The sequence below is a fragment of the Pseudopipra pipra genome, chromosome 8 (genome assembly GCF_036250125.1).
Source record: "Pseudopipra pipra isolate bDixPip1 chromosome 8, bDixPip1.hap1, whole genome shotgun sequence".
NCBI lineage: Eukaryota > Metazoa > Chordata > Aves > Passeriformes > Pipridae > Pseudopipra > Pseudopipra pipra.
Window position 1 is genome coordinate 13,307,030 of NC_087556.1, and position 22,294 is coordinate 13,329,323.

General features: G+C 41.3%; 2 protein-coding genes and 1 long non-coding RNA gene across 5 annotated transcripts in view; 1 reads left to right on the top strand and 2 right to left on the bottom strand.

The window, feature by feature from the left end:
* RPS24 (ribosomal protein S24) overlaps positions 1 to 22,294 on the bottom strand; it is a 229,759-nt gene that overhangs the window by 47,934 nt on the left and 159,531 nt on the right. The window lies entirely within an intron of this gene.
* Positions 4,888 to 9,164, bottom strand: LOC135417920 (uncharacterized). The gene is made up of 2 exons (XR_010432268.1): positions 9,075 to 9,164; positions 4,888 to 5,071 (listed from the first exon to the last, which is right to left on the bottom strand). It is a non-coding gene; the product is annotated as an uncharacterized LOC135417920 (long non-coding RNA).
* DLG5 (discs large MAGUK scaffold protein 5) overlaps positions 9,600 to 22,294 on the top strand; it is a 106,384-nt gene continuing 93,689 nt past the window's right edge. For 2 of the 3 annotated variants that reach the window (XM_064662577.1, XM_064662578.1), the window contains exon 1: positions 9,600 to 10,498. In XM_064662577.1, coding sequence (XP_064518647.1) covers positions 10,198 to 10,498 — 301 coding nt within the window. In that variant the 5' untranslated portion in view covers positions 9,600 to 10,197. The remainder of the gene's footprint in view (positions 10,499 to 22,294) is intronic. The other variant, XM_064662579.1, reaches the window with a different exon arrangement.

Consider the following 22,294-nt stretch of genomic DNA (forward strand, 5'->3'; position numbering starts at 1 on the left):
GGTTACCGTGAACAATTGCCTGCAGCATAATTAAACCACTCAAGGAAAAAACATCTCCTCAGCACATCTGGAGGTGGAAATTTACTGCCATCAAAATTACAACTATGGTCAAACAACTCTGGGGAAAAAAATGACCCTGTTATATAAGGGAATATATTCGTACTCTAAACTGAAAAGCATCCCTGTTTCACATGGCTCTTTGTCAGCACTAAAAACTGTATTCAGCCCTTTAAGTCTCCACTTACTTTTGTCTTTAGCCTGCTTCTGGTCCTCCCTACTTAGCTGACACCAATATTGTTTCCCTTGCTTTTGTTTGTATGTATTCTGTTGAGAATAAATATAAGGGATCAGCGCAGCAGCTTGGTAGGTAGCTGGCACATGTAGAATCAGTTAATTTACTGCCACAGACTTGTAAGACCTGGGGAAATCTTTAGACTCTCTATACTTTAGATTCAGTCTGTTAAAGACTATTAAATTACAATAGTCTCTCCTGGGCAACATAGTTATGAGAGGAGATGATAAAATCAATGTGAGTGAAGGCCCTGTGCTTGTGAAAACTTCCGTGCTATAGGAATATTTAGTAAATAGGATGTGCGGATTTAAGGATGTGATTAGCATCTGCTATGTATAGTTCATTTTATTCTGTCATCTTCTAAAGTAAGTGAAAAAGGTTAGTAGTTGGTGCTCTTGAAGTCAGCTGCGAGACAGACATGGACTTCACCTGGAAAAGGAGAGGGCAAAGTAGTGAAGCTCTTGACCTCCGTTCATATTCTTGGAAGGGGAGGGTGGCAGCTCTAAAGACGAGTTAAGGGAAAAAACTCAAACAGTACAAATAGCCCACAGTAAAAAGGATAATATTTGGCTTGCTTTGCTGATGAAGTGTATTTATCCTTCATGGAATATCTCTAGCAGACTTAGAGACTTTTTATTTCAGTTATTCTTTTTGCACAGTATTTTTATGACCAAACTGGGGCTTAATCCAAGTCCCCTGGAAACCAATTAGAGAACTCAGCAGAACTGGATGAGCAGCTTTGATATATGCATTATATTAAATATTTCTATCCATCAAAGTCTCTCTAGTTAATGCATCTTTATAAGTTTCAAACAGTTGAACAACACTTCTCTAAACTTCCTCGCTGCACACTTGATTCAAAAAGAATAATTTTAACCTAAATCCTTTTTAAAGCTTCCATGCCACTCAGGACTTTGTCTCAGATGTTTCTGCTTATTCTTGGCCATGCTGTGTGTGTTCGTTTCCGTTTAGTATCAAGGTGAGGATTTTCTATTTGTTTTGGGAGTTGTTTATTTGTTGTTCAATTCTGACAAATCCTAGTATTTAAAATAATTTAAGTTCTAAATTACTTTTATGGCATTTTTCTTTAGAAAATACTAGTTAACTCGAACTGTTGAGTGTTTAATTTTTACATTTGTGTTATAAGGGTCAAAAATACAGATGTGTTGAAGATCTGTAGCTCAGTTTAAACTCGATGACCAAACCTTGTGCAGCTGCCACCATGCCAAGATGAGACATTATTTCATTCTAGAACTCTCTGATGGCTTTCCCATCCCTTCCAAGGCATGTAGGCTGGCACAGAGACTGTATTACTTTTGCCTTCTAAATTAGAGTGTATTTTAGGAGTTACTTCATTTCATGTTAGTTACTGTTTTCAGAACTAATTTTAGTTAAGTCCAGTATTTTTATCATTTTAAACACTTCTCAGTCTTAAGTTGCATCTTGGCCCATGGTGTGCTTTGCCTGAGCAAACCGATTATAGCAAGTTGTGCAAGGGTTTCTCTTTGACTTTATTCTCACTGTAATTCCAGTCTCGTGTTTATCTCCAACAAAAATGATTTCCCTTTCCTGCCCAAGGAATATCCAGCAATGTTAAAAGTAAAACTTTCTTCTCAAATGAGAAGCATATGGAATTTATGCAGTATTTATGTAAACAGAAATCTATGTATCACTATCAAATGGCAGTTCAAGTCTCAGCTATGGGTATGACAGGATCTGCTGAAAGCCCAGCATATTTTTCAACATCCTGAGCATCTACGTTTGTCTGGTTCTCACAGGCACTTGTAAAACTGTACACAATTAATGAAAGTACACCAGAAATGCTTCTCCTATGTAATAAAACAGATTAATTCAGAATGCTAGAGCATTCATTATGAAGCTGTAATAATCCCCTCCAGCTGGACGCTCCCCACAGTCCTGCTTATCTGCTGCCATGCACGATAAGGTTTTGGAGTCCAACCAAATCTGAGTATTGGTCTGTTCTCACATGTGGATCTGCTGGGTTTTGGGTTTTTTTCAGGAATTGGTCTGCCACTTCTCTTTTCTGCTTAGCTTGAGCATTGCAAAACAGGTGAGTTGTGGGACAAGCTCTTCAGGCATGTGTGGAAAGACAGGTGTCACTCAGTATCTAGAGAAACAGAACCACGATTGCATGAGTACCTGTCTCCATTTCCTCAAGGAGAAAAGCTCTTTGGGCTTAGACTACAGATACTTGGACTGCCCTAGAATTTTCAAGGAATACTGGCTTCTGTTCAGCATCAGGACCCTTCTTTTTGAGTCCAGTTGTGCCAAATAAAAGCACTGTCCCAGGAGACCCTGGAAAACTTAGTTTGTAACTGAGATGGATTCAACTCTTACACCTTTGCATGTCAGTGAGCAGGGGAACTACTTGCTATTTAAAGTACATATGCAATTCTTAGCAGATCTAAGAAATAGAACATAAGGAAATCCCTTTCCTTCTTCAAGAGCCTTTTGATTCAAATCCAGTTTGAAAATGCTCATTGCTGACAGAAAACCAATGAAGAGGGTGAAAAAGTGCTGAGGCATTCTCTGGAGTCCTTACTATTGCATTTGTCTACCTTCTTAACTGCAGTTTGGGATTTCTTCTTATGAGTTCCCAGTTTGTGCATGATTTGTTTATAGAAGTTGCCCGTGGCTGTTTAGGGCACCCATTTGCTTTTATCTCCCCGTTAGTGTTAAAAGAAGTAAAAGCAAATGATTGGTATAAACAATCTCTCTTGGCTTGACTTGAAAACTGACCTAGAAACTGAACCAATAACAAACTGCAAGCAACAGCTTTTAAAGGGGCTGTTTAACATCTGCTTGGTTATAGAAGTTAACGACATCACAAGTCAGGCCACTCCTGGAAAGAAAATTAAATCACCCCCTGATCTATTCTAAGCAGATGGGTTCTTGGGATTTGCTTGCAGAGTGTCTTCCTCACAAAAGCTGAAATTCTTACTGCCCTGCAGTATCACCACCAATGTGCCTCTAGTATTTCTGGTTTTCTTTTTCTGCCTTTTTTTGTCTGAGAAACAGAAGCGATTGTGTGTATTCACAGGTTCAGGAGATGATTTGCCCACCCATTTCTTTCCCCCTCCCTGCCCCAAACAAACAACCAACCACCCTTCCTGCCAGGTATTTTGCCTTTGAGGAAGCCCTTTTCTTTCCAAGGAAAACAACTTTTTTATTTATATTTTTCAACAGCCCAGGGAAATCTAAAACCTTCATCAAACAATGTTGTTTTCTTTCTGTTGAAGCTGACTGAAATATCTCATCTTCTTCATTTTAATTTGTCCAGGGTGGGAAAAGACAACAATAATTTCTATCTGAAAACTGCCTAGTGTGGTACAAGATGAAGTGACTGATAGGTTTTATGGCTACAGAAAAATAAAATAAAATAAAAGGTCTGCTTTCTCTCATACTGTATGTCATAGGAGCTCACTTAAGAAAGAGCTAAACCATTTCCTGGAGTTCATGGTTACATTTTTGGGAAGATAAACGATCCTTGTGCTTCTGTGTGTGTCCAACAGCAGCTCCCTCAGTCTGCAGCTTCAGCAGGAGCTCTGAGGACCTCAGGATTTATGGGCATAGCCCATTCCTGGAGACAATACTGCCAGGTGAAATATTTTCCCTGGGCAGTGCCCAGACTTCTCACATTATGGTTTTGGGTTTTTTTACGGATGAATGAGATCCTTTGATCTGCTGGCCCATTAGACCAGCACCTTCCTATCCTGAAAATGCTAATTAATTGTCTATCAGTCACACTAATTTGAAAAAATAAGCTGCTGTTGAGAACCACTTAGCTGCTGGTGTTTCATATGACACCTATGACAAAGTCTCTGTGGTGTTTACTTTTTATCTACAGAGCTCTAATCTTACCTTGGTCATTACTTGTATTTTTCATATAGCTGTCTTCGATGTTGCATAACCTTCCTTCCCAGGATCCACACAGTGTTGTCACCTTCTATTAACTTACTGTAAATCTCTCAATATTTTTCTCTAAATCTGTAGTTGCTTGAATCATATGATTACATGAGAAGCTTAGCTTTCGTTACAAAACCGTTTCTAGCATACATGACTGCCAATGAAGCTTGAAGACCCGTATCCTAAGGGCTCCAAAAAAAAAAAAAAAGGCACATGAAATGTCTCCCATGCATTTAAAAATAACAGAAAAAAAATCCTAATTCTAAAGAAAATCCTCCACTTTTGGCCATTAGAATTTCTGATTGGTTCAAATTGATGATTTTTGAGGAGGGGATTTACCAGCAAACCTACAGCAGCAGAGCTGCTGCTGTGGCTCGGGCAGCAGTAAGCAGGCACAGCAGAGGAGGAAGTGCTTGAGAAGGAGTGACGGGTATTTTTGCATGTTAGACTTTTGTCCTGTGAAGATTCCTATTAAAATGAGTATAAGAAGCCTGTTCTAAAATCTAGATGTTCCTGAAGGGTGTCTTATCAGAAAATACCAAGCTAAAATAATATGATAGTGTCAGTCAATATGTGGATGAGTGATGCAGAATATAAATCTCATCGCCTAGAGGCTTTTGGAAGCACAGATTTTGCAAGACAGAAGAACAGTCACTGGGTGCAGTCCCTGTTATTGCAGGTGCAACATTTTATACTATCTTATTAAAATCCATCTTGAAAACAGGAAGGCTCTTCTTTTTCTATTTCTCTGCTTTTTTCTCCTCTTCTTTCTCTCTCCTCTGCTCTCCCCTTTCCCTTTTTTGCTTGATCATCATGCTGTTCAGTCTTGGTTTCAGTCTGAAGTTCTGTGATCTGTATGGAAGATAGACTTTTAAAGTGCTGGATTACATGACTTTGAATCTCTTTTTAGTTCCTAGTGTGAATTATGACACAATGCTCTATTTCAGGAAATGTGCTGTTTGCATACACAAACGTGATGATTATTGCATATTAAAAAAGGTGCATTGACAGCTACAGGAAGAAAATCTTGTACAGAGGTTGAATCCTGTTCTTGCTGGTTTTGATTCTGATCTTAATATTTTCAAAGGTTTGCATGTTTGCTTTTTTAAAATACACTGTAGTTAATATTGTGGAATTTGGGGGATTTCATATACTTCACAGGGTTATAGACACTTCTAAGAAAAACAGTCTTCACCTGCAGGAGTGAGGCTTGCTGAAACCTAATGCTTTTGTTGAAGATGATCCTGTCCTCCCAACAGAAAATTCTACAAGATGGGAACTCAGTGCTTTGCTGCCCCCCATCTTGAATCTACAGAGGGAGGTTATCTCAGAGGTAGATACACCAAGCAGATAACTTGATTCTTCTAATTCTGATCTCTGCCTTAGAAAATCAATTCCAAGGTCTGATAGCTTCTTAAGCCTCACATGTTCTATCTATATTTGAAAGGCTTTATTTCTGCATGGCAACACTTGTGTGTTTCTCCTTTTCTTTCTGAAAAGAAGGTACAAAATTGGCTAAAAAATAAACTTCAATTTTTGCCTCCATGTCCCCGTCTTGTCTCCCAAATCTTTCTCAGATTTCATAGGCATAGTTATTGCTAGCCTAATACTCTTTTTCAGATAGTCAATAGTTTTTTTCTAATGCCCAAAGCATACATCCTCAATAGCCTGGTTTCCAATTCTAAAAAAAAAAAAATAAATAAAAAAAATTGAAAGCTTTTCCCCAGCTTATAAAAATCTACTGATCTTCTTCTGTTAGTTTGTCAAATTGTGGTTTTAATCCAATTTTACACAAGTATCCATGGCATCCTTTGTCAGAGCTCCATATTTAATTAAATTTTTTAAATCCTTCCTTTCATTTGGTTTAAACAAACAAACAAAAAACTTGCCTTCATTTTGGTACTCTGATAAACACCTGGTTGATCCTTGCACAGCCTGTCCAAGTTGTAGACTTGAATTAATTTCAAGGATCTGTCTTTGATTAACTTAGATTTTAGTTCTGAAAACTTATTCCACAGATATATTCATTTTCTAAAAACTTGGCAGAGGAACCAAAGAGTTTTGCCTATTTATTTTTTTTTTTTCTATGGGGGGTTGGGGAGAAAGGAATGAATTGAAAACTGTGTTTGCTTCTTTGCATGGCAGTGGAGTTGTACATTCTGCAGTATTGTAGTGATCTGAATTTGGGTTACTTTTTAAAGTTTTGGCATAATAAATTTGCATCCATTTCACAGCTTGAGTCTTCAAAATATGCCTAAATCTTATGAAGACTTCCCCTGAACTTTCTGGAGAAGGTCTATACTGAGTCAAGTAATTGAGGTAACAGTAAGGTCCCTCTGTTATACAGGCAAGTTGCTGCCACTGGACTCAGGGAAGAGACATTTATCTCTGCCATAAGAAATTTATCTGATTTTTTCAGAGCAAAGACAACTTGCCATTTGCAAGAAAAACAGAGCGTAGGAGACTCAGGTATGTCAAAAAGATAGAAACTGCATTGCTAGGAAGAAAGAAACCTGGTACAACAGGGATTTACCTACTATCTGGCACTACAGTGGCAACTATCTGGAACAATGGCAACAGGAGATGTGAATCTGCAAGCAAAGGGAGAGGCAGGCACTGCAGGAGAAGACGGATGTTTTATTTGGAAGAGAAGGCAAAGGACTAAAGCAAAGGCAGGACTAAGTAGAGTCCAGGGTAAACACTTGCCAAGGCACACCTCCCTCTAGATTTTCAAATGGGACTCAAGATAGCTGAGTTGTGCCCTGCCTGAACGATGCCATGCCTGTGTTACTGCAACACCTGGAGAAAGGCACCTATCAGAGTGCCAAATCAGGCAGAGGAGAGAAAGCAAGATTGTCTTTATTATTTCAAATAGCGGAGGACTGCTGCATAGACCTGAAGTCTGGCTCTTATCATAATAACTCGTAATGAAAGTTGATGGTTTGTCTCCTTTCCTTCACAGGAAAGCACATGCACAACAAAACATCATATTTAAAGGACTGTTGAGGTTAGACAGTCTTAAAAACTAGCACATCCTTGAATAATTTTCAGTGTTGTTGGGCATTTGCCTTCCAAAAGCTGTCCCTTGCGCGGTGCCTTGCCCTGTGTCCTGTGGCAGGCACAGAGGTGCCCTGCCCTCACACTGGCTGGGAGGGTTGTGCTTTGGCTGCACACTGGGTGACCGGAGGCGAGTTTCACTTCTTACCCATAGTTTTTGACTCTGTTCTGTTTCAGCTTTGTTTTGCTGAGATGAAACAAATAAGTAATGCATACTAGTGTTAACCAGTACTTCGGGAATGCACAATCACTTTACTGGCTAAACTTTGCCCAAATCACTGGAGAGAAATAGGCAGATTCTCTGATAAATTTAAATAGTCTAGATAGAACACAGTTTGCAGGAGTTTGTAACAGTAATAATTATGCAAAAAAGCTAATCTCTGTACTTTGTGTGGCAAAGAAAGTTGTTGAGAAAGCAATGGATTGAAAGTTAAAAGAAGTGAATCTATAAGAGCATTAAATAACCGTGAATGGACCAAATATGGAAAAATGTGTTTCAAAATCACCCCATACCTTCCAGTATTGTTGTAAATAATGACTTTTAAGGCTGAGAAAAATCCCTAAATCCTCTTATTCTCTGCCTTCGCTAGTAGTAGTAGAATGCATAGCACAATTATGCACATAACTCAAGGCTGTTTTTACCTATGAGAGAAATCATCATCTGTTCAACTACATAAAGTGACTTGAAACTTAGTTCAGCACCTAAATTCTCCAAATGGGTGTGTTAACAGAAGATTTTAGGCAACAATGGTTTCCCCTTGTACTCATTGTGTCCAGCTCTCTGGACACTAAATAAAGGATATGGTTGTTCGGACAGTAAGCTGTCAGGTAATTTTGGTTCCTATTTGATGTAATGGGGCTAACACCACTACCATTAATGCTCTTTCAGTGTCACTGAAACGTATAAAAAGTGAATTTAAGATGTGCTATAGGTTATAAATCTGAGAGGTGAATTTTTCTTTCACTGTAAGAAAAAACTGAGTTGGAATGGGAGGGGAGAAGGGGAGGTCAGTAGCTTTACAAAAGATGTAGCCAGCCGAGCTACATTCCTAGCTAATGGCCCATTCGAAGGCTGGAGTGAGGGGGGGAAGGAGTTTGACATTTGGGGAGAGCTGGCCGCCCGGGACGGAGGACAGGTCAGACCGTGGAGTGCTCTCGCCGGGACGGAGACAGGGACCGTATCCGAGCATTTCTGGAGGAAAAGCCTGGGAGCCAGTCTTTCTGGTTCTCTCGTCCTGGTGACTGGCCTTGTGCCGCCACTGCCTCGTGACTCCAGCCGAGACCTACTGGTTTGGGGTTTTTTTGTTGTTGTTGGTTGTTGTTGTTGTTTTGGGTTTTTTGTTTGTTTGGTTTTTGTTTGCTTGTTTGTTTTGTGGGGTTTTTTTCTAGGATTACTGTCTAGTTTTTTGTGTTCTGTTACTGTTTTTGCCAATATACATATATCTTTTAATAAAGGGTTGTTATTTCTTCTGGGTTTTTTTCCACACTTCCTCGATTAAAGCCCCTTAATTTTGAATTTACAATTGCTGAGAGAGAAGTTCGGTCTATCTCATAACTCATCCTCCTTAGCAAACTTTCCAGTCTCTTCAGACTGAGACAAGATGATAACTGCTTGTGGTCATTCTGCAGCTTATTCCCATAGCTGTTTGCAAATTAAGGTAACATTTGGTGCAAGTGATGTTGGCAGCCTGTTTACCTTCAGATAGAAAAGTTGTTATTCTCCTATGTCTTTGCTAATCAATTGCATCCTCCTGCTACTGCTGATTACAAACACAGCTGTAGTCTATTTGTAAATTACCTGGTCTCTGGTTATTCACGACACGCTGATGAAACTACATTTAAAGGGGAGATGAGCCAACACACGTTACTAACGTTTCGATATCGTTTGAAAACTTTCAGTTTTGCAAATTCTAATGGACAAAGCTCCAAGCGGTCTGTGGCTATTTTGATGTTTAGCTTTTCCCGGCGTAGGGCGAAACAAATCTCGACGACTGAAACCGCCGCCCGGTGCCTACCCCGGCCCCGCCAGCACCTCAACAGGCGGCCGCTCTCGCACCCGGGAGAGGGCAGCGGCTCGGCCTTTGTCTCGCCGCCGAGACACCCGGGCCGAGCACCCCGTGCGGCCCCGGCGGAGCCCCGCGGGGAGGAGCGGGAGAACCTCCCGCAGGCCGCGCCGTAGCGGGGGGGGCGCGGGTCCTTCCCCCGGCCCGCCCCGCTCCGCTCGGGGGCCGGCGGGGCGGCCCTGACTGACGGCCGGGGGGCGGCGGCCGGGCCGGGCCGGGGAAGCGGCGGTCGCGGCGGCGCTTGGGCGGGGGGGCGATGCGCTGCCGCAGCCCCAGCCCCGTGTCGGCGCAGACGGCAGCTTTGTGCAGCCAATATGGCTGCGTGCGCCCGCCGATGAAAGGAGGCGCCTGGAGCTGAGCCCGTCTCCCCGCACCCCCTCCCGGCCGCGCGGCTGCGGCGAGCGCCGGAGAGAAGTTGTCTGGGCTGCCCCGCGGGGGGTGCGGGGCGCCGGGAGGCGGCGGCGCTGCCCGCGGCTCCTGCTGCCGGCCGTCCCTTCCCGGGGGCAGGGGAGAGGAGGAGGAGGAGAAGTTGTTTCGCCGCCTGGGGGGGCGGAAAGGAGGCGAGCGGGGCGCCAGCCGGAGGAGGAAGAGCAGCAGCCCCTAACGGCAGCTCGCCCCCCGCCTGCCGGAGGAGGAGGAGGAAGAGGCGAAACCGAAGCCGCCCTCGGCCCAGGTCCTGCCCCAGCTCCGCGCCTCCTCCCCGGACGAAGTTTCGCCGGGGGCCGCTGCGGGGGCGTCGGAGGAGGGCGGCCGGCGGCGGCCGCCCCGCCTCGGCCCGCGCCGCCCCGGGGGCGGCGGTGGCGGAGCGGCGGGGCCGGGGGCGGGCGAAGTTTGGCCGGCGGCGGCCCTGCCGCGGCCATGGAGCCGAAGCACAAGGAGCTGCTCGTCCAGTGCCGGCAGAGCCTGGCGCAGGCCATGACCGAAGTGGACAAGGTGGTGGAGCTGCTGGAGGCCGCCGGCGCCCTCGGCCCCCGCGACCTGCGCGACCTGGAGGCGGCGGGCGGCGGGAAGGCCGAGCTGCTCATCGCCCTGCTGCTGGCCAAGGAGCGGGACCACTTCCAGGACCTGCGGGTGGCCCTGGAGAAGACGCAGCCCCACCTGCTCTCCATCCTCTACCTGAACGGCGTGGCGGGGGCACCGGCCGCGGCCGAGACGGCGGGTGAGCGGGGCCGGGGGCGCGGGGCGGGAGGAGGAGGAGCGGGAGGGCAGCGGCTGCCCCCGCCCACCCCCGCAGGGGCAGCGCGGGCCCCTCGGGGCCCCCCGCCCGAAGGTGGGAAGGGAGCGGGCGGGGGTCCCCCCTTTCCGGTGGGGGTAAAACTCTCCCGTGTTTGCACTTCGGCTCTCGGTGCTTGTTTTGTGCTCCCGACGCTTTTGGTCTCTCTCCTGGCGGGCGCGCTGGTGCTGGTCTCCGAGCGGTGCCGCGGATGCTGCGCGGTGCCCCTCGGAGAGGCCACCCCTGCCTGGTTCGCGCGGCTGCTCCCGGGCCCTGGAGTCGGGTGCCGGCTGGGGGCTCGGGAAAACAGTATCCGAAGGAGCTTTTCTTCTCTGAACTCCTCGGGTCCGCCGGTGGTGTCATACACTCACTTCTGGACCGGGCAAAACTGAAAGTCCCCGCTGCAGCCCGTCTGCCGGAGTAGGCTGGCTGGTGGAACTCCAACAGATGTGCGTTTGAGTAAATAGTGGAACTTTTTTTCTCTGGACAGCCATCTATATGTTCGAGGCTATATTGTAACGCTTCTCGGTGGTTAGAATAGGAAACCCGCTGATTTAACTGCAAGTCCAGACGAGAAGAATTTGGGTGTAAACCACCTCCTTAAGTAAGTTGGGCTTTGATCCATAAGTCTGCCCCTATTCTCCCCCTGCCAAAACGAGTCACAGCCTACTTTAATGTGCACAAAACCAAGCTTTAAAATAATAATAATAATAATAAATAATAGGTAATATTTAAGGCCTTGCAAGTACAGCTGTGTTTCTAGATGAGAAATTGAAGTAAGCGGTAATTCTTAGTGATGTGTTCTCAATGAGGTATTCTCATCTAGTGTGACCAAGTTGACTGATTCAAAAACGTGGGTTCTTTTTTTGGTGGTGTCACTGGTTTTGGGATTTGCGGGCTGCTACCTGTTTATGTAAGGAACTGCATTGGGAGGGCTTCCTGACTCTTATAAACCATACCATTTCTTTAAGAAAATAAAGCTCTCTGAGAGCTGCTTCTCTCTGGAAAATAGTGCTTGCATGTGCAGTTGTGTTGTGTACCCTTATTTGAATTATGCTGTGGATGCTAGAAGTTGCATAAACACTAATGTGTGAGGGTCTTATGTTTTGTTTTAGGTCAGTGTAGTATTCTAATGAATGTATGGTAGGACCCCACAAGATGGGGAAAAATGGACTGAACAATAGACCTCAACACTTGTAACATTATGTGTTCTGACATCAATGGGAGATGAGGGCACTCACTGCCTTTCAGTGATGGTTTTGTATGGTTAGAGTAATGCTCATTCTTATCTTGTTGAGAAGATGCATTAATGGTACTGGGCTACTGACATTCTCCAACCTTAAAAACAAAGTTGTAAAACGTGAATGGCAGGAACAAACAAAGTAGATGTTGGATGTAGTCATGCTCTTAATTTTTAAAATGCGAGTTGGAATTGCAAAATGTCTTGCAACAATGAGTTCTTGAGTGAAAAGTACTTTGATTGGCAAAATTACCTATATCCTCTGACTGAATGTGTTCAGGAGGCTAATCTGAGTTAAATTAACAGCTGTGTGGGGAAAGATGTTCCTTTGATATGATGGGTTTTAAAGTGTTATTGCTTTCATTTATCAGTGGTAATAAAGAGCTAACTTTGAGAGTTATGGATTTGTTTTCCTTGTGATAAACATGCTTAAAAATTAGTTCACAGGAGATTGCTAACAGTGAGCTTTAAGAATAAACCATAGAAAGATAAAGGGCCTGAGCCTTCAAACCCTGCTGTATGTATTCCAACATTACTCCCCTGAGGAAGTCTTATGGTAATTAGTTGTGAGACTGCTTGTGTGCCCACTGAACACCTCTGATAATTCGTGGCTTATGTGCGAGTTTGTCCTGGATGTGTTGTGCAAAGAGTTAATGTTTGAGGGTAACTGTGGTAGAAAGGTTCATGTTTGAACCTGTGTCCAGATGTGATTGTATTTTATTCTAATATCTCCCTGTAGGAAGTCTGACCACCCATCTTCTCTTCTGCCATTTGGGAGTTTTACTCCTTTTCACTGGGGATATTGTAGATGGATGAGGCAAGTCACTTTTTAGTTTTTGGGTATAATAGTAAAATATAAATGTGGTAGCATGAACTGTTGGATTCTGTATTTAAAATACTGAAGTGAAACAGTCCATATTATGTAAAATGCCTCTATTCTTACAGGCAAAAAATATTTATCTTAAACATCCCTTTGATTGAACCTATATAGCTGAATTAGTTTTTTACATTACCATTAGCATATGTAAAAATGACAGTTTACAGTGGTACACTTAATTTTAGAATTGTTTGAAAGAAGAGGCTAGTACAATGTATATCCCCTGAATGCTTGTCGATTAAAATTATTTGTAATCAATAACTTCTTGTAGTGGTGTTTGTTAATTTCTTTTTTTCCAATGTACTGCTGTTGTGAGGGAAGTGAGAAGGTAATTGCAATGTAATTTTGTTTAAAGTTAGAGAATTTGGCTTACAGTCTGCTACAGTAGGATGAGTGTTTCTCCGTGCATTTTAATGTGTGCAATATGTACCATTACTTTGTGTTTTCTTTCTTCTCATTTTAAATATTACCTCCTTTTGTACTTTAAAGGCGATGTGTGAACTCGGATGGAAACTCAGGTTGTTATTTATACCAGCAGTTCTTGTGACTGGCTGGACAATGTAGAGCTGACACTTTTATAAGTATTTATCTGTGCCACATGGGGGGAAGTAAACAACTGATCTGACTGCTCAAGGGAAATAACTGGGGTCCTGGTAGCTGCTGAAATACTTTCACTCTGTCTTTACTTTACAAAGATTTTTTTTTTTCATCTTTATAGAGTTTCCACCAGTTCAGTCCCAGTTAAATATATTTATCTTCTATAGTGGCTTCTAATTGCTGATTTTAAACCTGAAACTGTATAGTAGTTAGTTTCTCCAATGAAATGTATATTTTCAAGTTGGTTTTGTTTATGAAGTTTGTTTATGTATACCTAACAGTGTTAGTAAGCTGAGTGCAAAATGTAACAGGAAACTACTTTCTGTGGAAGCAGAAGCTAAAGTGAGTGCGATTTGCTCTGTTTCACTTAGTTGAGTTTAGAGACTTCACTTCTTCCTTGAGTAAAACCTTTGATTACTACATTGCATTCTTTGTAAATATTTGTCAGAAATTGGCTTTGCCCATGTGAGAGTGACTGCTTGGCTGATTAAAATCTCCTAGTATTTTGCCCAGGGACTAATTCTTTAAGTAGTGTGCCAAGTGTTTTTGTTTGTTTATTTGGGAGTGAACTGATGGATTACCATTAAATAATTGATTTGACCAATGACCTCCATCATGCATCTGAGAAATCCTTTATCCTGATAGAATAACCTGTCCTTTGTAATGTGAAAATAAATGGCTTCTGAGCATTCAGTTGTCTCTTAGATATCTTGCTATTCAGATAATATTTCATTTGTACTATTGATATCATGTGAATTTTGTGGTATGAAAAGTGTTCAAGACAAAAATACAGTGGAACATACTTCATTGTGACAAGTACTAATAAGATGTTTTTTCTTTAAATGTAATTATAAGGCCAGAACAGAAATCTAAGGAAACTATGTAGTCTTTAGACTGCTTTAGATAATACAGAACTTTATACTTACATTTTTGTGATACTAAAAAGGTGGGAAAAAAGCAGGTTTGGTTGTTGACCTTGGAATTTGTTTTTGAGATGAACTTGTGGGGCTACAAAAGTGCTCCTGGTGCTTTATCTTCGAACTAAGTAGACTGCTGAACTCAAAAAGCTTCATTTCTGCTTTCGCAGATGTTAAAATTTTAGGTTCACAGTTTCCTTTTGTATTAGCAGTTGATCTTCTGCTTTTCTGTACCTACCCCTACGGCTGTAATCAGTGAGTATGTCTCTGTAAGCTTAACTGTAACATGCTGGCTTTTTTACTGTAAAGATTTAGCACCATTTTGGATATTAAAAGCAGAGTGTGTTAGGCTTTAGAGGTGTTTTATTTAACAGTTTCAAGATGGAAATTTAAGTTTTTAAGTTCAAAATTGGTTACATATTTAAAAAGATCTTTAAAGGGGCAGGGAGGAAGGAAAGAAAGAAAATTGTTTGTAGATTGACTTTGGAAGTTTTTCTTCTGTTATTTATTAAGACTTCTTTTTCTAACTCTGTTTGGTCAGATATCATGTTAATTTCCAGTTCAAAAAGTAAATGTGGGCATCTATAAGAGTAGGAAAAAGAGTTCTGAGTTTTTCTTCTTTTTAGAGGGATTATCTTAACTTCCTCCTCCCTCTGCTTTAAATATAAAAAATCAGAGCTAGTTGATTCAGACAATACGGGATTTGAAGTCACAAAGTTTACTTTTAAAAATTGGAAAGTCGTTCAGCATATTTAAAACAAACACAAAAGGCAAGCTCAGTAAGTGTGAATTTAGGAGATGTAGAGCTGGGACCCACTTCTCTGGCAGCACCAAGGAGACCCACAAGAAATGCAGTAATTCTAGAGTTGTCCCTGAAAAGCTGGGAGCAGGGGTGCTTGATGCTGGGACCTCTGCATTGCACCCCTCTTCCCTGTCCCTCCCAAAGTGTTGAGTGATCCCCACAAAACATTGGCTGGTGATTGGGGAGAGGAGCTCTTGTGAGCAGGAATGAGAATTTGTGGTAGTTGGGAGCTGAGAGACTGGAGGAAGGGTGTGAGATGGGGAGGCGGGATGTGGTCTCCTGTAGGAGCATGTGAGAGTAAAGGGGGGCTCAGGAAGCTGTGGGGTGAGGTGAGGGGAGAAGACAGTACAAGTGCTCAGAGATGAGAATTAGTGCTTTAGGTGTTCATTCCCTGGGAAAGGAGAGAGGGAGAATGAGAAGAAATTGTAAAAGCATAATTTACTGACTCAAGGACTGAACTGACAATTTTGCAATTAAGTACAATTTACACTCCCATCGCTGAAAATTGAAGAGTGGGAGAAGTAGAGCAGTGTGTCTGGGTTTTTCCAGACCTGTTATTAGTTCCCAGGGTAGCTTCACAAGCCTTGTTACAGGATTTCTTAAGTCGTACTGATGAAAAAGCAGGCAGGGTTCAGAAGTCACATTAGGAGAAGTACAGTCTTCAGCAGCCCTGAGCAGTAATTAAACTCGATAAAATACCCAGTGGTAGTTTTGCAGTACCTGTGTCTTCTGATGATCTCAGATTTTTGGTATCTCTTGGAATTGCCAGGCTAAAAAAATGCAGGAAGATTCTGGCAAGTGTCCGGATGGGTATTCCCAATGAAATGTCTAATAGTAGGCAGTGAATGGAAGTAGGCTCTCAATTCCAAAGAAGGAAATGTGTGTTGTAGTAGTTCATAAATCCCAAGGGTGGTAGTTCTTAATTACATTTTTGCTGTGCTCAGGGAGGAGGGTGGAAAGAAAACTGGCCACAGTAAACTGGGGACATTATTTTCATGAGAGTAAAATGAATGAAAACCATTTTTTTGTATTGGTGCATGCAGTTGTCAAGTTGCTTTGGACACATGCAGGACTTGGTATCTTACAAAATTAGGCACGATTAATAAGAAAAGCTAACAGCTTTCTGTAAGTCGTTCCTTATTTATTTGTTAAAACTTAACAAGATTGCCTGGCTCTTAGATTTCAGATCTTTGGCTTGTTTTAATGACCTTTCCTAGTCTCACTGTTATCTTGCACCTCTAACTAGTCTTGGTTTTTCTGAGGTTTTTTAGGACCCCTCGTCTAGATAGCGAAGATCACAGCTGCCACATGGGTAGTGACTTTGGGTTTTCAAGTTCTCTTAGCAACTTGCAATTTGAACCAAGTATTCTTTTTTTCCCTTTGCTGCTTGCTTTTGCAACTTTCTGGTTTTTTTTACATTTATTTCTTTCTTTTTGCTTCTTAGCTTTCCGTGCTGCTGTTAACTGTTATTTCAATTATTATTTTCTAGCATTAAAATTCCTTATTCAAAACCCTAGTGATTAGAATGATATCAAGTAAATCTTGATAAATTGATTGTAACAATTCTTACTCTGTAAAAATCTCGAGGCCAGAGGTTTCATCTTTCAGAGCTGTTCAGTCCTGGGCTGGTTTTGGCTGGGGTTAAACCACAATAAATCCCCTGTATATTTTGGGTGTTACAGGGTGAAGCAATTAGCTCCTCTTGGTTTTATTTCATATGAAGAATCTTAAAATGCTGTACATATAATAATGCTAAAACATTTCTTTATGTAAAATGTTCATAGTATTGATGGAGATAGAAAAAAACATGTTAGTGCATATAACTTTGTATGAAAAGAGCTATAGTAGTGAAGTTGAGATATCTAGACTTCCAAATTATGTTGGGTAGTGAATGCTGAAACATTATTTGTGACCTTCAAGATGCAAGTCATTGACTGCTTTTTTGTGAACGGTGGTAATTTAGTACTGAATCATTCTGATGTAGGAGCTGGAAAGGTCACAGTGACTGAGCTTTGGCTTGAGGCTAACCAGTGCTTTTCTAATGAAAGCATAAAAGAAGGATGCTGTTCCCTGAAGAGTCCAGTGTTGTTAGTGCATCTTGAATGTTGGAGCCTGGCTCTTCCCAAAGGGCTGTATTTTGGAGCTCTCAATGTTACTCTGGTATATTAATTCTTGTCAATGGAAGACACAATTACTAAATTATTGACGGAGGTCCATGGTGCTGTAGCTTGGAAACCAGTTCAAAATACCTAGTGCACAATGTTTGATGTGTAATAGGTGTGTTTATATGCTTGTCATGGGTTGTGGTGCACTGGCAGATGTGTTGATGATGGGGTAATACCAGCATCCCCTGATGTTGTAGCTAACAAGTCAGGTTAAATTTGGCAACTCCTGTTGTAAGCTGTTGTGCAAGAGTCTGATCTCCATGGGGCCCCCTATGCAGGCTTCAGAAGGTGGTGGCAGCAGATGTGGTACCTGGAATTGAGGGCTGCTGGCCACTTGGGGGGAACACTGAAGGATGTTTTTCTTGACCATGTATGATTACTGGGCAATACAGAATAACCTGCTACAACTGAAAGGCCCCTCTTATCCAAACTAGTGTCAGAGGAAGTTAAGAGCAGCCTATTTTGTATATATAGTGCCACCTTCTTCTTCCTGACAGCTTCCAAAACCTCTAATTTCACAGTTTGTGGGTTGAACTGCTCAGCAGTTTGCTTTTTCACAGCATTAACAAGTTTGTTCTGGAGAGCTGCTCTTTGTATTTGAGAAAATCATAATTTTTTTCTAGTTGGCTGATGAAGGAATTGTATTTTAAATAGGCCATATCACCCTGATTAAGATTTTCAGAGCTGCAACTGACCTGTAGCTGGAGAGAGCAAGGAAGCAAGAATGTAAAATCATTAAGTGTTTCAGCTGGAGAGTTGGGGGGTTTGGGTAAAGAGGGTTGTAAACTTTTTATATAGTTGACAATTTATTATGTATTTGGATGATAAACCAAAAAACTCTCGTCTTCCCCACCTTGAAACCCTGAAAGCCAGTTTTTTTAAAACTTACTTCTAAATTAGCTTTCCTAAAACTCTGGTTGGGAGCATTCACACTTATGATATTAATGCCTAGTGAGAACTTTCTTGCCTCTTGTGCCTCATCTCCTTTCACTTTGGCTTTTTATTCTACCTGCACGTAATTGCTGATTCACGAACATGCTTATTATTCATGCACTTACCTTCCAGCATGTGAGTAATCCCCATTTATATGCATCAGGTTAGGCATGTGCAAAAGTTGGCAGAGTCCAGGCCTTGCATACTAAGCTCTTTGGATTAGACAATATCTACAGTAAAGTACTGCTTGTGCCTCAGAAAGTGAGGCTGATGGCTGTTTGCTTCTCAGTAGTGCTCAAAATGGAGTTTGTGTGGGAAAAGATACCTGTGGTGTAGGAAGAGAGGTATTTTCCTTGATGACAGATATAAAATGTAGTTGGAATTCTAGACTCACTCAGCATAAGTGAGCTATGTTCTTTGGATGCTGCTGCACCAAAATCCTTTTTCAAGTATATTCCTTTTTTATGAGACAGACCAGCCAACAAGTCTGTTGGTTTTCTTGAAAATTGTTTTTTTTAAAAGCATCTGAACTTTTGGATTGAGGAAATAAAGCTGGTGTAGAAAATATCAAAATTACCAGGTACAGCTGCCTAAATCATTACATAGCTGTTCATGTTTTATTTTAATAAGTATGAAACTATATCTTCTTTACTGTTTCTGTTTCTTGTTTGTGTTTGGTTTTCTTGTAGATAGCTTTCTCCCCTTGCATGATTCTGTGGAAAAATCACTCTAGGGAGAGTTTTGAGTCTTGGGTAACCATGTGATCTTGCTCTTTTTGGAGCACTTATATAATTTGAGGTTGCCTTCCACAATTATGATCTTCTTGCAGAAGGATGGGTTGATTGAGTTGTTGGGAGTTCTTCAACTAGAAGTTGACAGAAGATTGACAGATTTTTTTCTTTTAATGACTTCTTTCAGGAAATCTTGTTATGCAGTTTTAAAGTTCTCTTAAACACTTAATGCATGGTCTTGTGAACATTTGCAGTGATTTTTAAGAAGGTCTACTTCGCATTTTAGATGATTATGATGTGATTTTTAGGTGGCGTGCAAGTGTGTGTTTGTTTAAATATTCTGTTACTAACTTCACTTCTCAGTCTTTAAAATAGTCATGAATGTTCAGTCTGGTTTTTCCTTTCTGAGACTGATATTATTTGAGAGCTCGCTTAACCTTTAATTGAAGATAGGGTGTGTTGTATTTTTAACAGATTTACTTTTTCAGTTTGTTAAAGGCCCTTTGACTTCAGTAGGTGTGGCTAAAATTAATATAAAAAGCCAAGGTCTGAAAGAAAAACAAAACGAATAAAAACTAAGGAAAAGAATCCCAACAAACAAAAAAAGCCTTAAACAACAGTAGGCTTTCCCTTATAATTGATCAACTGGTTTTTGTTGTCAGCTGCTCCATCAGGTACTTCTGGAGCAGGGGTAGACTCAGAATGAATACTGTAGGTGTACCTGAATTTTAGTAATAATAAAATCACAAAATGCAGTACTAAACCCACTCAAGATCACAGAAGAGGTATTCTCAAGAGGGCTTTCACTTTCAGTTATATTATTTTCACCTTGAAGTGTTGGTATTTTTCCCTCCATTTTAATAGAAGCATAACTTTCTTGTTCAGCCCCTTTTCTGCTTTCTCTGGCATTGGACCTTGGGATGCTCAGACTGCCTAGTTTTTTACTCTCTATTTAAATGTACTGCCACAGCTTTCCTTTGCTGCTCTGACACTGCATAAGCAGTACTTTCTTTTTGAGGTTTTTGAGACTTCTAGTATCCATTAGGGCATATTAGGAAAGGACAGTTTTTGTAAGTTGCATTGACTCCTTCAGGTTAAGGGTCTGATTAGTTTGCCTTAATGGGTTAACCCCCCTTCCCTTCCTGCTGAGTAACACAAGGCTGACTTAGGTATAGACTGCAGACATGAACTTTGAGATATATAGTGAGTTACTTTTCTAAATCACTGGCCTTGAAAATGTGTAGGCCAGCACTTTGAGGTATACTACATTAGCTCATGTTTCTAATATATTCATTTGTTATCCTGGTTCATGAACCTGTCTTGTTTTTCTGGCATCTTTGCAGTAGTCAGGAATATTTTGTGGGCTACCTTGCTGCAAGTGTCAGAGCAGTGTTTTGACTGAGCAGAACATTGCTTGGTAACACTGAGAAGTAGTTTCAGATACTAAGGACAGAGATACTTTCTGCCTTGGGATTTTAGGACATGATTAGGACATCAGGAGTATTGGTACTAATATGAAAATCAGTAAAAACAGGCAAGAAATATTTGGCTGTCAGGGCTGGTGGCAATCCTGTTCTTTACAGCATTGTTCGGCTGAAACTGGTGTGTAATGTGTGCTGGACTGGAAGAAAACACAATGTGTAAATGCTGAGCTGTTTTTCTATCTCTGACTGAGTTGATCTTCAGTGATATGCTGTGCATACATGACTTGCATAAAACTTCGTTTGTCGGGGAGTGTTCCATTATATTTTCTAGAATGTCAAATCTCAAGTTAATTTTAGCAAATTTCTGAAGTGCTGCAAAATGCCACGTTGTTAGTATGGTTTTGGTGCTGAACTTGTGGTATTTTGGGGCCTCTGATTCCCTTCCTGCCAGTGATAACCAGAAGGTAAAGGCAAACTGGTGAAAGTGGAAGGACTGTAGCATAGCTATTGCCTGGCTACAGTGATGAGCAGTTTGCTGCATATTCTGTGCTACACTGTGCCCTTTTGTAAGGAATTTCAGGGTGCTGCACTGAGTGTTGCTCAGCACCTCTGGAAGGTTCTTTGTTTTCTTCTACAAGTCTGCATTGCAATAGTACAGTGTCAAGTTTATTGGTTTTGCTCTGAATCTGTGTAGCTTTCTCCTGAGCACATAAGCCAGATCGCATCTGAGGGCTGTAGTAGCTGATGTAGGGAATCCACATAAAAAAGTTTTGTGAATTCTTCCCATCAAATGCATTGTATGTGTACATTTGTGCATGGAAACTTATAGTAGATGCTTCTTTTGTAATGAGAAATGCTTTTTTTGGGGGGGAAAAAAATCTTTATATTGAAAGTAGATGAGACTTTTAAGGACTAGCTTTCTCTTATCAAAATATTTTGACTTTTTCTTCCAATGCACCCCAAAACTAAAGGCTTTGCTGAAGTATGATAGCATGCATTTGTTACTGTGTAAGACATGAACCCACAGTAATCACTGAAACCATTTTATAGGACATTGTGGTGAAATAGTAGCTTGTGAAAGATGGTAAATGTTGGGGAATAATTCCCTGGTCTTATGACAGTGAGAGAAGGTGACTTTGAATCATTGGGACTGTAGGATTTCTGACCTTGTCAATTAGATCCCAAGGCCTTGGCCTTTGATGTAATTCTCACTAGTATCTGATGTGGGTAGTATCTGCATTTTGTGTGATCTGTTTCAGAAAATCACCAAAAGTGTGCTTAATTTTCTTAATAACTTCAACAGAACGTTGTTAACTTATTTAGTGAAGTCTCATTTGGCTGGCTAATCTCTGCTCTCTATTTTCTGCTGTCCTCATGTGTTTTTCAGTTTACATGTGGTGTATTGTGAAGATAGGCTTGGCTTTCCCCACTGAGCACTCAGTGTCTTTCCATGATGGTGCTGGTAGGGGACCTGTTATCTGAATGTTATCTGTATGCTTTATAGAAGTTAAACATATAAGAAAGACTTTAATAGGACAAAAAACTCTGCATTCCCTTAAGAAATATTCTTATATTAAGGACAGCTTGTTCAGTGAGACTCAAAAAGAAGTTACGCTTTTCTGTAAATTAAATAAATTTTGATTTGAAGAAATTCCATAGTACACAAATGTCTGATATTCATGTTATGAACTTGTATTTTGGTTAACAAAGTTGTTTTGAGCATTTATAAATAAAGGTAATAAGTGGTGTGGCATGTTGGGAAGTGGAAATGAATCGTCTGTGTCTGGTGATCGGATTACAGGGTACATGGCTAGGCATTTCCTGAAAGGATTTTTGAAATTTTTTGAAGAAATAAAACTTTTCTTGAGTTCACTCGTTGTGCTGGACAGAAGTGAATTATGGAAGTTAGTCTTTCTGCTCCAACAGGGTTTTTTTTTGTTGTTTGTTTGTGGGTGTTTTAGTAAGTACATCTTAAATATGTATATCAGCAACCTTCTGAATATAAAATTGGGGGTTGCTAAAATGCTTATTCCTGTCACAGGTCTTTCTGAACTTA